A 19,153-nucleotide genomic window follows, 5' to 3' on the forward strand; every position below is an offset into this window, starting at 1 on the left:
CAGTTCAATGGGGCCCTTTATGTCTGTGCTCCTGGGATGCTCCATGTCAGCCAGGATTGCGGGGTGGGCAGGAGAGGTGGGGGCTGCTCCCTTCTAGAACAAATGAAGAGCCTGAAGCCCAGAGAGGGTGTGGAAGGCCCTCCAGTAGATGCCAGCTCTCTCTACCTCAGCCCACTACCTGAAAACATGAAATTGGCCCAGTCTGAAAAATCCTGTCTCAAAGCACAAGGTGAACTCTAAGTATTGCCCTTAACCCAAGGCAAGAGGGCCCCTGCCTTGTGCCTTGAAATTTAGTGGCTCCACAAAATCACAAACATGTATAAAAATCAATGTATTAAAGAACACATGTGTGCATCGTTCTCTCAAAACCTGGGCTTAACTCTGGCACAATGCAACATAATGTAACATCCTCTCTTGTGATCCCAAGGCCAGAAGGAAACAGTCCACATTTCTTGTCCTACGTCCTTGGAACAAAAATGGCCAGAATTTGAATTCAGTAAAAGTTTGAGGGTCGTACCTCAGTCAGCCTCAGAGATGGACACGGTTTTGTAGTACAGGTTGGTTCTAAGCAGCAGAAATGGTTAGGTAAGAGAAAAGACAAATTAAATTCCCTTGTCCAATCTTCCCCTCAGTATGGATGCATATTTTTATATAATGAAGTAACATTTCCCAGTAGAGCCGATCATCCAATTTCTGGCTTCTCTGTGTTCCAACTGCTACTGGTCTTGCAGGTACTCATCTCCATTTGAACTCTGGTGTCACAGCCCTCCAAAGTTAGGGGCAGGCCTGGGTGCACGGAAAGGTCTGTGAACTCAGATGTGTACTGTTGGCAATATCTGTGCCTTCTTTTTTCCTTCTAACCTCCGCCCTACCCACCTTGCCCCCAACTCTGTGGTGGTACACACACACACACACACACACACACACACACACGTACAGAAAGGAGCAGGAAGGGGTATCTTATCTGACAGATGAAGAAAAGGCTCCTTCTGGAGAGTAAATGTCTTGTTTAGAGTTACCCAGCAAGTTAGAGGAAGCCACATACTGGGAGACCCATCATTGGAGATTCAGCAAGAGGGCCACAAGCAATGCGTGGAGGGTGGTGGCTGGGAGGACAGGCATGCGGGCAGAGCAGCTCTCTTTACTCAAGGTGCCCTCACTCATTAGCTGCAGGACCTTGGGGAAAGTTTCTCTGAGCATTTAAAACATGGTGTTTTCTATTCCTCTACAAAATGTTAGCATGAAGGGAAACTGGTGACAGGCATATGCAAACTCTCTCTGTTTCATAACTTTTCTATAAATCTAAAATAATTTCATAATCAAAAGTTGTTTTAAATAGAGTTTTCCTTCTCTGTACCATGGAGATAGTAATGGTACATGCCTCATAGAAGATTTAAGTGAAATAATGCATATTTCACTTAAGGGTCTAGTACAGTGTCTGTAGTGAAAACCCAATAAATATTTTTTAAAAGCTACTGGTCCAGGAAGCCAGTGGTCAGCACTGTCAGAAGTCACCACTGCTTCCCTGGCAATCCCACAGCCTCCTTGCTGGGGACCAGGAGTTTCTTTCAGTCTACAATACAAAGCAGCTTAGTGTGGCCTCTGGGAGCATACACTGATCATGGCTGTTGCACTTCAGAGCGGGATTCCAGGCAAGCGACTTGATTGTTCGGTGCTTCAGTTTCCTTTCTGTGGATAATAAAAGTGTGTACTGCGTATGGCCACCCAGGAGGATTGAATGAACAAGGATTTTTCAGCGCTAACTGTGCCTGGCCTATCGCAGGCACTGCACAGGTTTTTATGGTCCAGGTCAGTGTTTCTCTCAACTTTTTTTTTTTTTTACTATTTCCCCACAATAACAAATATACTTTCCATTACCCTTATTATATTTTTAATGGTGGTTTGAAAAAAACCAGTCTCTAGATAGTTGATCCCATTTTGTTTCTCCCATTAAAATATAAGGTTCTTGGGGGACAGGGAATATGTCTGACTCATTTTGGTCTCCAGTCACTCCATTTCCTTCTTTCACTCAATTTACCGAGCTTCCATCATCCATTCATTCCTCATACATGTATGGACCATTTGGGAGGCATTACCTACTAGTGCCCAGGACAGATCAGACCTATGCTGAATGAATGAATGAGGCACGGAAGCAGGGAGGTGGGAAACGAGGAGGGACAACAGGTAGGGAAAAAAACAGGTTCCTAAACCGCCCCCTCCTCCACCCCGACTTGAGAGGGCCCCAACAGTCAGCAGCGCCCCCTTTCAATCCTCACGTTCCCCCTCTGCCACCACCCTGGGGCCCGTCAGCTTGGCCAGCGGGGGCGCGGCTGGGTGCTCTCCCGCGTCGCCGACGGGCGGTGCCGTAGGGGGACCCGGCCCCTCGCCTCCCGCTGGGGGTGCAGCGCGGTGACTCGCTCCCGGGGCGCCGGGCAGCTCCGCACCCCGGGAAGGCGCGCGCCCCTCTGCGAGTAGCTCGAGCGCTGGGCCCCCGGCCCGGCGAGTTGCCCAAGACGCTGATGACTCCTCCCCGGGGACCCTCCCCTCAGGGGCGCGTCACTCTCCCCACCCCTGGGTCCCGACCCCGCGGCTTCTCGCACTCGGGACGCGCCGGGGACGAGTGTCGGGCACCCGCTCGGGAGCCAGGGAGCCCGGGGCGCCATCCCCAGCGCGTCGGTGCGTGCGCCCAGCGCCCCATGGAGCCGCCGGCCGGCAACGCCAGCTGCGAGAACGGTGCGTGCGGGCCGCCGCCGGGGGCGCCGCGCCCGCCCCTCCCCGCCCCGTCCCTTCGCGTCTCCCCTGGCCGGGGGGCCCCAGACTGGGGAGGGGGCGGCCCGCGGGGGTCGGTCGCCACCCGGTTCTCAGGCCCGTGTTGGCGAGGAGCAGGGTCCGGCCGACTTCTCGCGTCGTCGGAGCTGGGCAGGGAGCTGGGCAGGGAGCTGGGACGGAAGGGGCCGTACCGGGAGGCAGGAGGCGGCGGCGGACTTTGCTGACGGGAGCTGGTCGGCGGGAAAGTGGGGGCTTTGGACTTTTTTGAATATTTAGTTGCTTCAGATTTTAGTACCTTCCCAGGTATGGCTGTCCCCCTGGGGCGCACGAAAGACAGGAGAGGGGCGCAGAGGTACTGCCCCCACCCCCACAAGCATCTTTTATAAAAAGAAGCAAAGAAAGACCTAGGAAAGACCCTTGGCTTTATGTTGTGTTCCTGCCGGTGGGCCAGGCCCTAAGTGCACTTTCTCATTTAATCCTTCATTCCCCAGGGCAGGTAGATACTCCTGGCTCCATTCTAGAGAGAGAAACTGAGACCCTGAAAAGTCTGATAATTTGCTCAAGGTTTACAGTGGGGAAATGGAATATGAACCTAGGGCTCTTAGATTCTGAAACCTTCCTCATAGTGCTGTGCTCAAATCCTTTCTGTTCTGTTCCCATTGTCCTCCCTCCCCTTGGAATGTCAGCCTGAGAGACACCCCTGTTTCTCTGACTTCTCTTCCCCAGTGACCAAAACCTGCCTGTTGGGTGTCGTCTGGTTTTGGATTCCTGACGAAGGACGCAGTCCATTTTCAGCCTCTCCTTCCCCTGGGGAAGAATGTGTTCCCCAGTCCTGGCATATTCTGAAAGAGAAGCCTTTTGTCAGAGAGGCATTCTCCTCAGAATTGGGTTTCCTCTGGCCTTCAACCTCCACTTTTTTCTTCTTACCCCTAGGGGAGGACTTAACTCAGTGGAAGGTGCTGGGCCCCCTGGGTGTTTCAGGCCTACCCCAAAGGCCAAAGCCCATCCTTTAGCTCTACCTGCTAGAGACACACCTTCAGGGGGGCAGGTGATGGGCATGGAAATGGGCTAGATCTTCCTTTTGGGAGTGACTCTCCTTGGCCCACATCCTCCCAGGCTCTGTCTCATTTCCTGATCTCAGGGAACTCCCTCCCCAGACTCGATTCTTGCCCAAGCTGAGGAACAGGAGTGTGCTGTCAGAACAGTTTTACTAGGGGCTGAGTTGGCTTCTTGCGTCATCTTCTTTTGATTGTGACACAGGCGTCAGAGATCTCTCAGCGCAAAAGACACAGGGATGTCCCCTGTTGGGTTCCAGGCCAAGCTCTACACCAGGTTTTTGTGAGACTCAACCAAGTCCTTCCCTTCCTCCGGGCACTGAAGAGGCCTGAGAGCTTGGGGGACCCTGCTTAGTGTGTGTGTGTGGGTTATGTGCTGGAGGGCTGGAGTCAGACAGTCTGTGTTTATAGGCCAGGTACCTGACCTCACACAGTCTCCAGTTCCACATCTATGAAATGGAAATGAAAGACAACAGTTTTCTGACAGGTTGTTGTAGGAATTTGATGAGTTTAGAAATAAGGGCCCTTGTCCACAGTTACCACTCAGTGAACATTAAACTGTTATTTGTTGGTTGGGGCCCAGTGTGTGGATGGAGCCCCACAATAGCTGAAGCATGGGGTCTAAAATAGTGGCCAATTCCCAAGTTTTTAATGCGTGTAAACGTCTCCAGCATGACTCTCTCACCATGGTCTTCCAATCCAGGTTCCCTGATCAGCCTGTACTGCTCCTCCCAACAAGTCCTGTGCCAGATCGTCGGGGGCCTCAGCCCTGAGGTGCCGGGCAATGTCACCTCTAGCAGCTGGCAGGAGAGGTTCAGGCAGAACTACAGCTTCTATGTCGGCCTAGGCCTGGCCTTCTTGTCGAGCCTCCTCATCGGCAGCAGTGTCATCCTCAAGAAGAAAGGCCTTCTGCGACTGGTGGCCTCAGGGGCCACACGGGCTGGTAGGCTCCTGGGGGGTGGCGGGGAGTGGGTGCCGGGAGCCGAGCCCTCAGCCACCCTGGGAACCGCCCTTCACTGGGGCTGCTGCTGCAGTGTGGGAGCCTGGCCGTCATGGGCACAAAAGGTTCCTTGTCACCCTCCCTGGAACTCCAATCCACCAACAGGAGCCTATCCTTTATGATCCAGTATTAACCGAGAACTTCAAGATAAGTTAGCTGGGGTGAAGACTGAGAAAAGTCTCAGCATCAAGAATCAGAAACCCCAGGTCTAGTCCTGACTTTATTTCTTACCAGTTGTGTCATCATAGGCAAGTCACAACTTCCCTGCAAAATGGGGACACAGATACCTCTGCCCTGGACAGTGTCAGAAACTAGTGCACCCTCATTGACTATCAGAATGAGCTCCCTTAAGGGGTTACAAAAGAATTACTGAGTCTCTGTCCGCAAGGGATTTATGTGTTTGAAAAATAAGGTATATATACATGAAACCGTTCTTGAGAAAAGGAATCATGTGCAAAAGAATTCATTCATCTAATCGGCAGTCATTGAATACCTCTGTGTGCCGAGTACCATGCTAGACATGGAGGCACAGTGCCCTGCGCACCGAGTCAGTGGGAGACACAGGCACGTCATTGGCAGTTTGTTCCAGTGCGTTAAGGGCTACCGTGGGGAAAATGCAGAATGCTATGGGAATATGTTGGAGGGGGATATAAAGCCCAGGCTAGGGGGCTTAGGAGAGGTTTTCTGTAAGAGGTAACCTGGAGGCTGGGACCTAAATGATGTGGAGATAGCAAGGGGAAGGGGAAAAAGGAAGATGTCATCTTCCAGGCAGAGAGAACAGCACACACAAAGGCTCAGAGATGAGTGAGCATGAGTAGCATGAACTCCTGAGAGCAGTTCAGGATGGCCGGGGCATGGAAGGGTAAGAGAAGGGGGAAGGGCCAGATCGTGAAGGGTCTTATACACTGGGCTGCAGTTTGAATGCAATTACAAATGATGTGGGTATTATTAGGCAGGGGAGTTACATAGTTCGATTTATAATTGGACAAGATCCTTGGTGGCTGGGTGGGGAATGGGTTAGGAGACAAGCCTGGAGGCTGGGACACCAACTAGGGGACAGACAACAGAAGTTGGCCTGGGAAATTGCAGTAGATGTGGAGACTAGCGATGGGGTCCAGAGATAGTTTTTGAAGGTGGGTGTTTCACAGGTACATGGGTTTGATGTTGACTGGCTCCAAGAGGAGGGTAAAAAACAGAGTCAAGCATGACTCAGCTTTCTGACTTGAGCAACTAGGGAGATGGGGTGCTGTTTTCTGAGGTGAAGAATGTTGGAGGAGCAGGTTTATGGGCTGATGCTGTGTTCAGGTTTGGACATGTTAAATGTAATGTTCTGTGAGACGCTGAGCTTTGGAAACAGACTATTGGGGTTGCAATTCCAGCTCTTCACTTCCCGCTGATGTGCTCCTGGGCATGAAAAGTACTTTTTCTGTGTCTCAGTTTCCTCATCTAAAAGTAGAGGTAAGAACAGTTCCAGCCTCTCTGACTGTTGTGACTATTAGTAGCATGTTTAGAAGCTGCTTGGCACCAGATACTAGCCCTGGTCTCCGTGCTGTCTCAGTGAAGGGCCCGGCACACAGTTGGATCCCCAGCTCCAGGTGCTCTCTGCAAGGAGAGCTCTGAGGTGCAGGAATAGAGTCAGGAGCAAGGGTCTTACTGTTCTACCCCTCACTTCTGGACAGGTATTCAAAAGGCCGGAGACCTCCTGAAGTGTCAGAAAAAGATCTGCTTGCACTGAGGAGAGAGCAGGACAAGTAGTAGTGATCATTCAGAAAGGCAACTTCCCTGGAATCAATTTTTTCCTCCCAATCTGCTCTTTCAGTATCTTCTGAAAGTCAGCCTTTCATCCATGAAGCATTTATCCTTAGAGTAAAATGCTCTCAGAGCTCTTAACTTTTGTGGGAGATTCTGACTTCTTTAGAAACCTGATGTCTATTTAGGAAAATAGACATTCACAATCTTTGGAACTGTCTAAAACCCATCTATTATCCTCATCGTCAGAGCTAGTATTGAGTATAACTATGTGCCAGTCTCTGAGTTCACCATGTGAACAAAGCAGAGACAATTCTTGGCTTCACGGAGCTTCCATTTTAGTGGGAGAAATGCCAGAAAGTAAATAGATCAATTTACATTATAAATGATAAGTTATCATGAAAGAGAGCTGGTTGTGATAAAGGAGAATCCCAAGTGGAAATAATATCAATAAGGAGGTTGGGGGGAGCATCTCAGGGAAGCAACATCCAAGCAGAGACCTGTAGAGTGAGTGTAGATTTAGGCACATGTTGTTGGAAGACTTTCCAGACCTGGAAAAGCAGATGCAAAGGCATTAAGGCCAACAGGAGCTCAGCATTTCTGAAGAATTAGGAGAAAGGCTGACCAGCTAGGTTATAGTAAGTAGAGCATCAGAAGATACCTCTAGAGATGTAAGCAGGGTCACAACTATGAACAGGCTCGTTAAGGATTCTGGTTTTTACCGTAAGAGTATTTAGAAGCCATTGGCCAGCTATGAACTAAAGAGTAACATAACCTGATTTACATTCTTTAAAGAGCACTGGCTGCTCCGAAAGAAATGGATTGTAAAGGGATGACTAGAGTAGAACCACGGGAACCCTAGGTGACTGTTGCCAAAACCCAGGCCAGAGGCATAATGCCTGGCGTTGGGTGGTGGCCAGTGGAGTGGACACGTGTGAGATGGTTTTTGGAGATGGAACCACCAGGATGGACTGAATGCAGACGGTAGAGGAGTGGGAGGGTCAGGGGTGATTTCTGGCTTCTAGCTTAAGCAACCAGGTACGTAGAGGTGCCATTCACTGAGTTTCATTCGGTGAGTAGGTGGAGAGCATTTAAAATCAAGAGTTCCATTTAGGACAGAGTTTGGGAGAGATCCAAGAGATGTCAGTGAGCAGCTGGATCTACATCTGGGCTCTGTAGAAAGAATCAGAGTATGTATGTGAACTAAGGACACCAGCATATAAATGCAGTCTAAAACTTTGGGAATGATGAACTCACCTAGGAAAGGGCTCAGAAGCAAGCCTGGAGGGCTAACCACAGCTCACATATACTGAACCCTGAGATACTGGGGCTTGAAGGTAGAGATGGGAAAGGTGCCTGAGAAAGTGTGGCCCAACTCTAACTTTGTGTCTATTCCTTTTTCCAGTAGAGGGAGGATATGGCTACCTGAAGGATGCAATGTGGTGGGCTGGATTTCTCACCAGTAAGTGGGTTCTTTGCTACTAACCATGACCTACTGATGGCAGAGGCAGAGACGAAAGGAGGGGTGGGTGGGGCATTTCTATCTCTGTTGTATAAAGTATGGATCAGAGGGCTAGATTCCTGAGGGGAAAAGCTTGACAGTCTTTTCAGATAGAATATCTTACCTGTATCTCAGATCACTTCCTAAACCCAAAGTCAGCCTTTCATCCATGAAGCATCTATCCTCAGAGAGGTTTGTACAGAGCTGGTAATGATAAGTGTGTAATTTCTCAACCGCCTTGGAAACACAGGGAGATGATCACAACCTGTTGGAGTCTCTTGAACATCTACATGGTAGAGGCTGGGACTCTTAAGCCAGTTTTGCCATTCTTCAGGCAATTTGTTGTCTCACTCGCACATTGACACATTTCCCCCACTTTCCACTCACCCTCTCTGGCTTTCAAACCCTAATTCTTTTGGACGGAAAATTAGCCAGCTTTCCATTTATAGTCCCCTAAGTCAGGTTTTGATCCCAGTCTTAGCTAGAGTGATCACATTCAGCATCTGCTTTCAAAGGGCAGATCCAGGTCATTCTCTACCAGCAAAGAGACAGCGAAGGCACTCGCAGGAGCTTGCAAACTGGAAATGCAAATGGAGAGAATTAGGCCCTTTGGAAATGTCAGACTTTCTAACCACCTGCCTGTCAGACTATGCTATCCACAGTTGCCTGGGAAAGATGACTCCAGGGACCAGTTGTACCTGGAGCATCCATAACTGTAACTGTTCCTTATTTGTAATTAATACTTTCTTAAGAATACAGAGCAAACAGGGGCAGTCCCTGAGATACACTTAACCATGCCTGGGCTAGAAGGGAAGCCGAGACCAGGGACAACAGGGTGTCTACCCAAAATATGTCAGGTAACCTCGGGCTCTGGGATGAGCTTCCCCATCTTTCAAATGGAAGGATTTGATCTGGAGAGCCTGGGCCTGACCTTCTGGTCAGGTTCTCCAGGGAGAGAGCATTAGAATCAGGGTTTTAAGGAATGCGGGTCTGGGATTCTGTGAATGGCTGAACACTGAATGAAGCCGTCCCTACCTGGATTCATTTGGGCTGAAAAGGTGCACTGGAGCAACACAAGCCTTTTGTCTCCCTTAATTTCCTAGTGGCTGCTGGAGAAGTTGCCAACTTCGGGGCCTACGCATTTGCTCCTGCGACAGTCGTCACACCCCTGGGAGCACTGAGCATCCTCATCAGGTAGCTGTCACCTCTCACTGCCTCTGGCTCTTGCCCATTTTCAGGTTGTTGGGGTCTGGACCTGCCAAGTGGGGCCAACTGCCACTTGGATTCAGGGACCTGAGTCATTCCCAGCTTCCAGAAGGAGGCAGTGTGCTCTGGACACTTGGGTTGTTTGCTGCTGGTCGCTGTAGCATCTGCTCGATTGACCCAGCAATGGAGAGGCAGGCCAAGCCCAGACTAGTTGGAAGGACTTCCAGTGCCACCAGGCTGCATGTCTCAAGTCAGTGTTCTGGCCCCTGATAAGGGAAGCAGAGAAGTTAAAAAAGCATGCGCCCTAAACTAATGCTACCTTTGCAAAGAAACAGAAGCATGCTCCAGTGACCACGCCTGTTTTGCCCACTTTCCCTCCCTTTGTCCCTCACCTCGGCTGGTTCATCTAGAGGACATGAGGGGAATGAAAAGCACCTCACCAAGGCCCAGCAAGGCTCTGGAGCTGTTTGGCCCAGAAAAGAGAAGGCTCAGGGAAGTCACGGGAATTCTCTTCAGTGACGTATAGAGGAAAACCCACTGGCTTTGTAATTAGACAGACGTGAGCTCAAATCCTGGCTCTGCTACTTACTAGTCTTATGACCTTGCCATGTCATTTTAATGTCTGTGACACTCAGTTTTCCCATTAGTAAATTAAGATAATAGGTCATCTCAGAGTTGTGAGATGTTAGTGAGATAATAAATGGAAAGTTCCTAATGTAAGACCTAGTATGTAATATTGCCCAAGAAAGACATAGGGCCTATAATTGTCATTGTGGCTGTTTATATTGGCATATACAAATGGAAGAAGGAATAGATTTGTTCTGTAGGGCTCAAAGGATAGAAATGGGACAATGAGTAGAAATTACCATATTTTTGGTGAATAATTAGTATGAACCTTATAATGTATTCATTTGCCATATGAAGGGGTGAGCTGCTTGCCACCATAGGTATACAAGCCAAGGCTAAAAGCCGTATGTTTGCAGTGTGAATAGAAGATGTCCTCATTGGGTAGAACATTAGACCAGAGTGCCTTGAAGGGCTCTTCCAACTCTTCTGTTTCGGGAAACTTTCAGTGTCTAAAATGAAAAAAATCCACATGTAGGTCTATTCCTCCAGCACATACTGTAACACCCCCATAAATAAGTTATTTCAGAGGTTTTGGGGGTCTAGAAAAGCTTCCATGTGAGAGAGTAGTGGGTCCTGACCTGCCCTTCATGAGCTCTTGCTCAGAAGCCATTTCCCTGAAGGACGCGGGCATAGGCGTGGCCGCTAATCCTCCTCTCCCACGTCCATGCGCAGTGCCGTCCTCTCCTCGTACTTCCTGGGAGAGACTCTGAATCTGCTGGGAAAGCTGGGCTGTATCATCTGTGTGGCCGGCAGCACCGTGATGGTGATACATGCCCCCGAGGAAGAGAAGGTCACCACTGTCACTGAGATGGCCGCCAAGATGAAAGACACAGGTGGGTCCCAAGCCCGGTGCAGCAGGAGCGCCCACGGGCTGGCCCTGGGGGAGGGCTGCCTGGGTGCTGTCTCAGGTGCGGCGCCCCGCAGGGCAAGGCAGGCTGAAGAAAGTCTGTGGGCTGATCCCAAGGTTAGTTACAGGCTTCCCTGCCCCATGTACATTGATGCCATTTATTAAGCGTTTATGTGCCAGGCACTGTTCTAAATACTTTATATGCATTATATAGTATGTTCAGGCTACTATAACAGAATATATAGACTGGCTGGCTTATAAACAACAGAAACTTATTCTGGAGGCAGGGAAGTCCATGCAGGGCTCCCCAGCAGGTCTGGTTCACAGACAACCGTCTTCTTGCTGTGTCTTCACATGGGGGAAGAGGCGAGGGGGCCTCTTTTATTAGAGCACCAACTCCACTTGTGGGGGCTCCACTCTTGTGACTGATCACCTCCCAAAGGCCCTGCCTCCTACTACCATCACACTGGGGGTTAGGTTTCAGTATTTGAACTTGAGGGGACACATTCAGCCTAATAGCATGTATTATCTCATTTAATTCCACCAAAAAAAGCTCTAGGAGGCAGGTCCTCTTATTATCCCCATTTTATAAATGAGCAAACGGAGATCTGAGGATTTAGTGAATAACTTACCCAAATTATTAGAAAGTTGTGACAATGGGACTGGAACCCATGTTTGCCTGACTCTGGAGCCCAAGTTCTTAAAGCTGCATCTCATTGCTGTGGGCAAGGGCCTCTAGGTGTTAACTGCATCCTCTGCAGCTCAGGTTATCTATCTCCTTCCCCTCCAAAGGGTACATCGTGTTTTCTGTGCTTCTGCTGGTGCTCTGCCTCATCCTCATCTTCGTCATCGCCCCACGTTATGGACAGAGGAATATCCTCGTTTACATCACCATCTGCTCAGTGATTGGGTCCTTCTCTGTGTCTGCTGTCAAGGGTATGGGCATCACTATTAAGAACTTCTTCCAGGGGATGCCCGTTGTGAGGCACCCCCTCCCCTACATCCTGTCCCTCATCCTGGCACTTTCACTCAGCACCCAGGTCAACTTCCTCAACAGGGCACTGGACATTTTTAACACCTCCCTGGTGTTCCCCATCTACTACGTGTTCTTCACCACCACGGTGGTTACTTCCTCTGTCATCCTCTTCAAGGAGTGGTACAGCATGTCTGCCATGGACATTTTGGGCACCCTTTCTGGCTTTGTCACTGTCATCCTGGGTGTGTTCATGCTTCATGCTTTCAAAGACCTGGACATCAGTCAGACCAGCTTGCCCCCCATGCACAAAAACACAGCCCCATCTCCCACCCCCGAGCCCACTGTCATTCGACTAGAAGACAAGAATGTCCTTGTGGACAACATAGAACTCTCCAGCACCCCATCACCAGAAGAGAAGCCCAGAGTATTTATTATCCATTCTTAAAGCTTGGACTACCTAAGTGAGAAGATGAGTTCTGTGGTACAGCCTGACTTTTCAATTTCAGTCACTTATCATTTTCAGCACAATTATTACCAGGGGGCTCTCTTTTCTCAAGACGTTCACTTATACCTCATCCGTGTTTCCAGGAGAAAGATCGCTACCCAGAGAGCGGTGGTGGCAGAACTTTCTGTAAACACAGCCTCAGTGACCAAATACCCTACTTCACGTTGGTGCCAGCAGGTCCCCTGGGCCTCCTTCCCACTTGTTTCCTCTGTGCCCTCTCCATGTGGTTGGGAAGAGGAAAGAATTTGACTTGTTGAATGTAGCACAGGCCAAGAACTTCCCTGAGATGCTGGTTACCAGGAAATCCTTAGAACTAGTTCTCTTTCAGAGACTGAATGGCAGTTCTTAGCCAGAGGGGCCCTGCAGCTGGCCCCCAGAGACCCAGAGAGCAATCTGTCTTGCCTCCTCACCCAGAGCTGACCACGGCAACTGATGTAAAATGCCCTGCTGCCTTTGCCGCTGGCCCTCCGGAGACAAAGCGAGACGTCCGCTGACCATTCCGGGAGAGCCACCTGATGTCTCAGGGAAACGTTTCCACCGGCCCCGTTCCCGGAGCACTGTGGCCGGGAGGGCAGCATCTTTGTCTCCATCTACTGCACCCCCGTGCCCACCCCTTCCCGCTATAATCCTGAGGGGTCCGTCACGGAGGCACTCAGGCACCTGTCTTAGAATGCCAAACAGAACCAACAGCAACAGCACAAGGTGCTTCACAGCCAAGCTCGGCTGGCCAGAAGCAGTCATTTTGCCTCACTCTTGGAAGAGAACAGCAGTTGTTTTGCTCTTAAAAGCAGCCTGGCTGTTGAGCTAGAATTTGGCAAAATGCACTTTTCCTCAAGGAGTAAACCAATATTTGATTTGGGGAGAGTGAGGAGCAAAGCCAGGATTTGGCGGAAGCAGCCACAGGCTCTCTGGGAACCAGGGGCTACCTTTTGGGTTTGCTCTGGTGCTCAACCAAAGATTCAGGCAAAAGGGGCTCTGGGTAGTTTCTGAGCTGCAGGCACAGAGGCTTGGCCAGTAGGATCAGCTTTGAATTTCAGTGACCAAGTGGGGTGCAGGCCTAGCCCGAGGTGCATTTGGCTCTGTTGATCAGATTGCCAGCAAGTCCCCAGCTCCTCTGCTGAGCTGTCCAGCTTGGGCAGCAGTGTGTCATGGCACCACCTGCTTTGGGGACTGCCTTTGGTCCCCTCACATTTGGCCAGAGGCATTCAAAACACAAGAGCAGCTGGAGAGAGAGATAACTGATATCCCTTCCCTTCCTGTCTTTCTGGCTCCAAGAGTGTGAGTGGGTACAAGGATCATTTAAAGGGAAGCGAGAGAGTCAGTATTTCTATAAAGAGGGAAGGCTTGATCCTCAGCGTCCAAGTTGGTACAGAGCCTCCCCTGTGTAACTCCATACTTATGCTCTGTGTTTATATCCCATGCTCCGCTCATGTTGGTCTTGTGTCTCCAAAGGCCAACTGATGAACAGACTGGCTTCCTGCACCTCCAGCCCTCAAATCCCCAGTGTTTAATGAATGTGGGTGTGTGTCTGTCTATAACCCAAATCAGTGCAACACATTGAATCTTGAGAATGGCAGTAATCTGAGGCCCCTGAGAGTACTATCTGCAGGGTCAAGAATAAAGAGCTATGAGTATGTTTACTTGATACTTGTGTCTTGGCCTTCCTTGGGCATGGAGCAGGGACACTAGTGGGGCTGATCCCTGACCTCCGGAGGGTTGTGGCTGCCAGGGAAGTGGTGGCAGTAGCCACATAGCCTTCCAGAGCCACATCCTCCATAGAGTGGGAAGGCTCTTTGGGGAATACTACTCCATCTAGAATAACAGTCTAGATTACTATAGACTCTAATAGAGTCATTAAAAGGCACTGATCCCTTGTTAACGCTTGAGTCCTTACTAGGAGCCAGGCACAGTGTAAAGAGCTTCATGTGAATTCTCTCTTTAAGTCCTCACAATTCCTAAGGTAGACTTATTTTTATCCCCATTTTGTGTATGAGAAGAAGGTCTCAGGGAGGTTAGTAATTGCCCAAGGTCACACAGCCGGGAAGAAAGTTGGTATCTGACTCTGAGCCTCTAGTCTTAACGTCCAGGCACAGTGTCTCTCCAAAAGACTAAACTGGCCGCCGACTGCATGCTGATACTACTCTGTTCATTTCTCTTCTTGTTTTATATTGCTTCCTCTGTCTGGATATAAGTCCCAGGAGGGTCCCATGGTCTTTATTTACTGCTTTTTTCTCAAGACTTAGCACATAGTTGGCACTCCTAAAAATATTTATTGAATGCAGGAAAGATACCATTCCAAATAGTCCTTTCCCCAGACTCTTGGAGTCCAGATCTCAACCCAGAGCAGACTTTAATAGAACCCAGCATGTAGTCAGATGGCAATTTCTGAGCACTCAGCCTGTGCCAGGCGTGGCTGGGTGCTTTTACGTAGAGCACTTCACTGATGATCATGATGCTTTTAAGGAAGTTAGTATTCCCCCTGTACAGCAAAAAGTGACTCCGAGTTCTAGAGTTTATCTACTCTCATACATCTAGTAAGCAGCAGAGCTGGGATCTGAACCCACGTGTGTCCAACCAGGCTCAGTGCATTATGCTACTCACCAGTCTAGGACTACCAACCCAGAGACTGACTGGCAGAGTGGACACAGCGGCTACTTTAGAACATGGTGTTAAGCAAGCAGGGGTGTTTGGGTGGGGGCTAATTTCAGGAGCAGGCATTTTAGTACTCAAAGCATTTCTTTGATGTCTTTGATATCCTTAGGCAATCTTAAAACCCTGAGACATTAGAAACATATAATCAGATATCAAGGTTCTCCTCCTAGGGCTTTTGTGAAAATTAAATGAGATAATCCACCCAAAGAGAGCAGTGTGCAATGCCTAGCATAAACCTTAACTCATGTAAGGGTTATTTTGATTCTGTCTCTTTTAGAGAACCTCCAGATTGGGGTGGGGATCAGCTGAGAGAATAAGGGTGGGATCCTTCTGTGGACTGGGAGGCAGTAATGGGTGTGAGCTCTTACCACACATCCAGCTCTGGGGTCAGATAGCATACCCACCCTAGCCCTGCCTTTGCGCCTGCTACACCCAAGTCCCATTCCCCCACTCCCCCATGCCCACCAGACCTTGGGCAAGGCTGTCCCCTCTTTGAAGTACATGATCCCTAGGAATAAGATGAGGTAGCAAAGAGAGTTAGAGCTGTCTCCTAAAGGCAGTAGTGTAGCAAAAGAAGACAGGTATCAGAGAATCCCAGGATCATTCATGCCTTCAGTGACCCAAGACCTAATTAAGCTTAACCAACTTCTGGCCAGGTGCAAAGACAAACAGCTCCCTGGACTGGTCATGGGAAATCCCAGGGCTTTTCCATGGCTTGTAGGTCTTTCATTTCAGCCCCTCAGGCTGGACTGATGGTGTTTGTGGGAACTCTTCTGAGGAGTCCTCATGTGGTGGATCCCATCTGGGCTGAGTACTGGGGCATTAAAACAAAATAAGTTGCCAAACCAGACAACATTTCAAATGACGCTTTATTTTAATTAAATACAAACAAAGAAAAAAGGCACCATGGCCCATTCAAGTATTTTGCATAGATGTACAAATATTGTAAACAATTAATAGGTGGATGAGAGAGAAGAGGATCTGTTTTCTGTGAGCAATCTCCCAAATAATAAGAAAATTCACATTGCCCTGGATCCCAGACTCATACGTACACACAGTGGATGGTATGAGAGGATGCCTGGAAAGGGGACTTTGGGGGCACAAGGCTTGGATTCTGCAGAACCCCTCTAGATGAGCTTCCCTAGGGATGAGGCACCTTTCCAGTCAGCATTCCCTTGACTTTCTTGGGTGTCCAGCAGAGCTGTTATACACACATTTAACAGAATCATTGACTTCAGAACTGGTCCCCAATTTAAAATACACAAGTGGTCCATACCCTCTGCCAAATAAGGATGAATTTGGACATAGGTAGAGTGAGGCTTTACTCAAAAGGATTCTTGTGAGATGGCAAGGAGCTATTGCAATACCGTAAGACCTGCAATGAGATACTCTAGGATCTGCAAGCATCTCAGAGCTGGAGCAGAAAGGGGCAGGGTTTTTTTTTTATATAGGGAGAAGTAAACAAGGCTAAAAAGAACCTGTGGCAAGCAAGTAGTTACATTACTTAGAGGTGGGTGCCTGAACTCCCACTCCCACTGAGACAAGGAGACAGGGGTGCTAGCTCCCTTGAGGTCCCTTAAGGTTTGCATTTCAGAGATGGTTCCCAGGCTCTTAAGAAAAATATTTCCAGGGTTGTAAAACTGGCAAGAGGCTAATTCGCTCTTTAAAAAGATTTCTGTGTCTCCATCTGAACAAAGGTTGTCTAACTCACTCCCCCAAGCTCTGGTTAAGCTCCTCTCCTCCCCACCACTCTGAACTGGGGCCCACCCTTTGCAAGAGCTGCATATAGCTGCTCCGTAGGAGACCCCTGCCCCAACCAATGACTGAGCACAAAGACAGTCCCTGAAAGTGGTTCTTTCTAGTCAAGCTCACATCTTCCTAGAACAGGAAAGCCCTCATTTTTCTGAGCTGTGAGAGGCTCACAGATACTGCAGTGTTCTCCCTATTACAAATCGCCCACTGCCCCATTGCAGTACATCCGTTCCCCATCTTGCAGTAATCCTTTTGAATAAAGTCCCTCCTTCCTTAAGTCTGTATGTGTTTTTGTCACCTCAAAGCAGCACATGGGCACAGGAGGGTAAAGGGGGCACGTGCTGGCCGGTCCTGCTCCTGGGCAGCCTCTAGGGCCTCTGAAATGGCGACTCCCGGCCCCCTGACCACAGCCAGGAGTGAAACAGTAAATAGAACCGGCTGCCCAAAGTCTCTATCAAATTTAAAAAACCCGACCATCTTCCAGTTCACAGTACAGTTTTATGGGATAGAGGTGGTATTAAAATAATGGAAAACAAAAACAGAAACAGAAAAATAAAGCAAACACACAGGTCTCTTTCCGGAGTGGGAGGGTGGATTTCAGGTTCAAAAGGCTCATGCAGCCACAGCAGCTGTGACATTTTCACTTCAGAGCCTTCTACCTCCTGATCTAGGCGAGAAAAGCTGCACAGGCCACAGGAATGTCTGTGAGGCACAGGACGGGGTTTACAGGTCTGGTTTTTGGGTTTTTTTTTCAGGGGTGTTTTCACCTTTGCTTTTCTGGGGCCCAGCCTGGAGGCATGGGGCATTTGGAGTAGCACGCTTAAGTGGGAGGCTGTCTCTTGACTTAATCAGTTAGCAAGGAAGATGGAGACTGGCTATGGGGGGCGACCAGGCCCTTGACAGGGAGATGCGTGTGAATATCACAGCTACCTGAGTGAAGAGAGCCTCCTTTTCCTGAGATCTTTCCTAAATCCAGCCCATGCATATCCCCAGGTGCATATCCCACATCTCCCACTTGTGTGCAAGCCCAAGAATATGAAGCACCTATTGTGTGCAGAGAACTCTAAGGGGCCCTCCGCTCGCACTGAGGTTTTCAGGAGCAAACAATGGCTCCCTGCAGGTAGGGAGACCCCGCTGCACAGCACCCTTCTGGGGGTGAGGACAGTCACCAGAGCAGCTCTCCAGGGACATGTCATCCAATTTAGCAGAGCATCACACAGCCCTCCTTTCCTGCTCAAGGGAGGGCAGGCCTAATTGGAGTAGCCTCCAACTTCTTTCTGTAAGAGTCAGGAGGGAAGGGCAGCTACCAGAGGGCGGAACACAAGGGGGCAGATGAGTGAAAGCCTGGTGGCCCCACAGACTCTGTTCCACTGAGGCTCCTGACAGCCGCTTCTCTGGGGTCTGGAGACAGCGCCTGCTCTCTGCTCAGAGGGTCCCGATCCTGCCTCAGTCAGCAACTGGACCTAAGGACAGGCTGGGGTTCCCAGGATGTCTGCTCCCTTCACTGCGCCTGTATTTAGAATTAGGGCAGGGACTAGGGTGGAAAACCCTCACCCTGCTGAGGTCACAAAACACAATGGAAAATAAAGCTTTGCCCTCCACAGCCATGGCCCAAGTCCACTCTGGTCAACACTCTTGAGAACCAACTAGGAAATCCAGTGGCTGACCCTTGAGGCAGGATCCTGACTTGCAGGTCACAGGCACCAGGTCCCTGGACTGCAGAGGATCCACTCACCACAGCACCACACACTTGGTGGGTCTGGGTCTGAGTGAGGAAGGAGAAATCAAATGCATTGGACACTTGGAAGATGCAGCAGAGAAAAGAAAGGGCAACCAAGAACTATCGCCAGTCACGTGGTGACCTTTGGCCTTGGCTCAGAGGAGGCCCAAGCCTGGTGCTCCCCCTGCTGTCTACACTGCCCACAAATAGTACCTGTCTGAGTCAGAGTGACCCATGTGAATAAAGGCATGCAGAGGCTTTGGGAGGATGAGGAGGAGATTGACTTGTTCACAAGTGGCCACAGAACTAGGACCTGTGACCTCAACCAATCCCCGGGCAGGGCCACAGCCACAGCTGGTTTGACCCCTCACAATCTAAGAGCTAAAAGGGATGGGGAAGTGCCCGGCCTCTGTCTAACCTGGGACCTTCAAAGAGAAAGAAGCAATGGAAAGCTCTCATGCATCCACCCCAGGATGTGCATGGATGGCTCCTCCAAGTTAAGTCTTGTCCTGAAGGGCTAAATGGGATGTTTCCCAGGTCAGGCTCACCAGCTCAGACCGCCTGGCACATCTCCACTGGCAGCTCTGAGGTGACAGGCCAGCTAAGGGAGGATGGGGGACTAGCTGTCATTCATCCTCTTCCACACTCTCCCCTCCCCACCCGGAGCTGTATATTGCACAAAACAACACTTCGATGCCATTGGATATTGTCCCTCTGGGCATCTGAGGAAGCCAAGGAGACTTTCAGAGATGTGGTGGTTACGGGAGCGGACGAGGCGGGCAGGAGGAGGTCGG

The 19,153-nt window shown here is 49.8% G+C and overlaps 1 protein-coding gene across 1 annotated transcript; it reads left to right on the forward strand.

Annotated features, from left to right (window-relative positions):
- The first annotated feature begins 2,388 nt into the window (after positions 1-2,388).
- NIPAL4 (NIPA like domain containing 4) lies at positions 2,389-13,880 on the forward strand. The gene is made up of 6 exons (XM_036913994.2): positions 2,389-2,733; positions 4,528-4,767; positions 7,979-8,035; positions 9,178-9,268; positions 10,580-10,740; positions 11,547-13,880. The coding sequence occupies exons 1-6, from the start codon at positions 2,520-2,522 to the stop codon at positions 12,173-12,175; spliced, it is 1,392 nt and encodes a 463-aa protein (XP_036769889.2). The 5' UTR covers positions 2,389-2,519; the 3' UTR covers positions 12,176-13,880.
- The last annotated feature ends 5,273 nt before the right edge of the window (positions 13,881-19,153 follow it).

This window comes from Manis pentadactyla, chromosome 2, assembly GCF_030020395.1.
Source record: "Manis pentadactyla isolate mManPen7 chromosome 2, mManPen7.hap1, whole genome shotgun sequence".
In the NCBI taxonomy this organism is placed as follows: domain Eukaryota; kingdom Metazoa; phylum Chordata; class Mammalia; order Pholidota; family Manidae; genus Manis; species Manis pentadactyla.